The 3715-nt window shown below is 31.3% G+C and overlaps 1 protein-coding gene across 1 annotated transcript; it reads left to right on the top strand.

The window, feature by feature from the left end:
* Positions 1 to 349: 349 nt before the first annotated feature.
* On the top strand, positions 350 to 3220 carry LOC145093671 (S-adenosyl-L-methionine-dependent methyltransferases superfamily protein). Its single transcript, XM_079031883.1, has 5 exons — positions 350 to 746; positions 1068 to 1210; positions 2506 to 2687; positions 2797 to 2910; positions 2987 to 3220. The coding sequence occupies exons 1-5, from the start codon at positions 486 to 488 to the stop codon at positions 3121 to 3123; spliced, it is 837 nt and encodes a 278-aa protein (XP_078888009.1). The 5' UTR covers positions 350 to 485; the 3' UTR covers positions 3124 to 3220.
* The last annotated feature ends 495 nt before the right edge of the window (positions 3221 to 3715 follow it).

The following is a 3715-nucleotide window of genomic DNA, read 5'->3' as shown; positions in this document are numbered from 1 at the left end:
ACACTTTGACTCCTAATCTAAAACTGAGAATTAATAAAAGGAACTTTCCTAAAACTAGACTTGAATCCGATTAACCCAACATGAATGTTTATATATTTATGTTATGTGATTATTTATATGTATTTGTAGATATGTTTATATATATACCGAACTTTGCTCAATGCCGGACGGGGCCCGATGAAGCGGGCAAGGCCCATGATATGTTATTATGTGATTATGTGAATGATATTTTGAAAGTTTATTAAGAATAAATATTATATTAAAAAATTATAGTGAACATATTTTAATGTTTAAAGAAGATAAAAAAAAATCATATAATTATCTTTTATATCAAATTATACAACTAAAATCCACAGGAGAGATGTATACGGTTTTGGAGAGTTTGTTGAAGGAGTGACAGACCATTTGAGACAGCTGCTTTGAGCCTTTGATGAGTGGTTTGTTCAAGTGTTCATAAAAGCATAGAAGGCATCCACCTGAGGTAAATGTCAGGCGCTGAATGTGAAGAAGAAGTCAACCCAACGGAAGACGAAGAAGAAGAGGAAGAAACGGTGATAGGGTTAGGATCTTACAAAGGAAAAGTTCGAATGGTGAGAGGAGATCCCTCCGATGAGATGATGTTGCTTTGGGGACTTCAACAGCCAACGTTCTCTAAACCCAATGCTTTCGTCGCTCAGTCTTCTCTCAACCTCTCCCTCGATGCTTGCGGACGTTGTCTCTCCATTTCTCAGTCCCCTTCTTCACTGGTCAGTTGCTCCTGGATCTTGATCTCAATTACAATCTCTTACATCATTCATATGATTTTATCTATTTCGAACTATGGATTTGTTCAGAAAATTGAAACAATTCCTGATGGTTCATAAGAATTTAAATATCTTCCCTAACTTTCAACCTAAAACCCTAAACCCTAAAACCCTTTATTTGGTCATAACTTATAATACTATGTACCATTCTCTTATTATGTAATTTTGGAGTCAAATGTTATAATTTACCTGTAACTCAAATATTTCGATTCTCACAATAACTACTTGATCTTTTGTTACACTGATTGGTATATATAATTTCAGGGTGTTCCTGGAGTAACTGGATCAGTTATGTGGGACAGTGGAATTGTTTTAGGGAAATTTTTGGAGAATGCAGTGGAAACAGGATTACTTGTTCTTCAAGGCAAGAAGGTTGTTGAATTAGGTGCAGGATGTGGCTTAGTTGGGTAAGAAATAGCAACATACTTTTGTTCATTTTTTTTTATTATATTCTTTTGTCTATTATAACATTATACATTGAAAAATGTGTAAATGACACAAAAGACACTATGTTTTCACTTTTTTCAATTTTGACACTGCATTATTTTTTGTTCTAACATCATATTTTCCAGTATTGTTCAATTTTTCACCATTTCACTAGGATCCTCTCAGTTTGTCTTCAGAGTTGGAAAATACGATGTTAAAATAAATAAATAAATAAAAAGTGAAAACATAGAACAAAAATTGGAAAATGCAGTGTCATAATTGAAAAAAGTGAATACATAGTGTCTTTTGTGCCATTTACCCTTGAAAAAGCTACCCAAATGTAGTAATTTTTAACCAATTACAATCGTGTTGATTTTTCAAAGTATAATGTCTTAATAAGATGTAGGGTAATCTCATAAAAGACCTTTTATTTTGTGTTTTTTTTTTTTTCCAGATTAAACCTTGACTTTATTTTTTTTTTCATGAAAGACCTTGTGTTTTTTCATTTTTTCCATTCTGACCCTTTTAGTCATTTGTCTCCAAAAAAAAGTTGTAAAATGTGAGTGTTTTATCAGGAAAATCTAAAAAAGTTGAGGATTTATTTGGAAACATTTAGAAGGTTGAGGGTTCTTTTCGGAAAAAAAGACAAAGTTAATGGTTTTTTCGGGAAAAATGAAAAAAATATAAGGTCTTTTTCATGAAAAAAATAAAGATGACACGATACATTCTTTTTTCTCGAAAAACCCTTAACTTTGTATTTATTTATTTTTTTTTTTCATTTTTTCCGAAAACGCCCTCAACTTTGTATTTTCCCCCAAAAAGAAACCCTCAACCTTAAAAATGCTTCCAAATAAACCCTCAACTTTTTTAGTTTTTCTCGAAAAAACCCTCACGTTTTACAATTTTTTTTTGGAAAAAAAAATGACTAAAGGGGCGGAACGGAAAAAATGAAAAAATACAAGGTCTTTTTTTGGCAAAGAAAAAGTTGAGGTTTAATCTGCAAAAAACACAAAATATAAGGTCTTTTTTGAGATCAACCCTCTTTAACCAATTACAATTGCGTTGATTTTTCAAAGTATAATGTCTTAATAAGATTTAACAAAACATTGAATGTATAATGCTATAATCAGATATATTTTTTTAAAGTACAATGCCTTAATAAGAAAAACAATTGAAAACAAAAAAGGCTATAATAGAAAGAAATGAAAATTGGATTCAATAATACAAAAATAAATGAAAGTAGATTTGCCCTTTTTGAATGTGATTGTGTTTTCAGATGTATTGCAGCTCTTTTAGGTTCTCAAGTTATTCTTACAGATATGCCAGATAGACTAAGGCTTCTAAAAAAGAATGTTGAAGATAATTTATATGGAGATGTGAGAGGTTGTGCAACAGTTAATGAGCTTACATGGGGAGATCATGCTGACTCAGCATTGGTGGAACCTTTACCTGATTTTGGTAACATCTCTTTCCTTACATAGCAATCTACAAATTTGATGCCACATAGGATAAGCATACTCACATGTATAACATGTTTGCTGACATGGCTGTTGTTTTATGAATACAGTGATAGGATCAGATGTGATCTATAGTGAAGAAGCAGTAACAGATTTGTTAGACACCCTATTAGAACTCAGTGGGACCCAAACAACAATTATTTTGTCTGGAGAACTTCGAAATGGTAATAACATTATTTCTATTTTCACACTTTGTGTTTGAATTTACACATTAAAGATATATGAATTTACACATTACAGATGCTATCCTTGAATACTTCATGGAAGTAGCAATGGAGGATTTCATCATTGGGCGTGTAGATCAAGAAGGTTGGCATCCGGATTATAAAAGTCCACGTGTTGCTATGTATGTAATGGTTAAGAAGTCGATGCCATAGCGATGAATTGTTTTTGATTCGTAACATATAGTGTGTTGTGCTTATTTTTTTTTTGTTCATGAATTTTGTTTTTCTTTAAGAGATTCAAGAAACCACATATGTTGATGTTTGGTAGTTTGTAGGTTATAACAGTTTTCTTTTGAGTAGAAATTACAATAGTAAAATTGTAATGTGACACGTTTTACATGACAATGGAACAAAAATGTCGTATGTAATGGAGAAAGAAGATAGAGGAAAAAATTAATATCACTAGGTTTAGGAATGTTACAACACAACCCTAGAAATGTGTTAAATTGAGTGTATTAGGATAGAATATGGGTTTGTGTGTTTAAAATGATGTTTATGTGCAATTAAGGGAAAGATGCAAAAATTGAATCATCTAGAACTAAAGTAGAACATGTAAAATGGGCTGAAGGTTTCTCAAAACATCTGCGCTAAGATTGGTATTATGTTACTCAATAATCCTGGAACATTACATAAATAAGCAAAATATTTTTAAAAAATTGCACTCTAAGTACAAGATATTTCAGCACCATTTATGTAATGCTCTCTTCAAGAAAACTATTTTTGTAATTTCGTTATTAAATCAGGA

This window comes from Lactuca serriola, chromosome 3 (genome assembly GCF_051521515.1).
Source record: "Lactuca serriola cultivar US96UC23 chromosome 3, Lser_US96UC23_V15, whole genome shotgun sequence".
In the NCBI taxonomy this organism is placed as follows: Eukaryota; Viridiplantae; Streptophyta; class Magnoliopsida; order Asterales; family Asteraceae; genus Lactuca; species Lactuca serriola.
This window is presented reverse-complemented; position numbering and strand designations above follow the sequence as displayed.

Coding starts and splice junctions, on each gene's coding strand:
- LOC145093671 (XM_079031883.1), top strand. CDS start 486: ATGTCAGGCGCTGAATGTGAAGAAGAAGTCAACCCAACGGAAGACGAA. Junction 747..1,067: donor CTCAGTCCCCTTCTTCACTG/GTCAGTTGCTCC, acceptor ATATAATTTCAG/GGTGTTCCTGGAGTAACTGG. Junction 1,211..2,505: donor GCAGGATGTGGCTTAGTTGG/GTAAGAAATAGC, acceptor TTGTGTTTTCAG/ATGTATTGCAGCTCTTTTAG.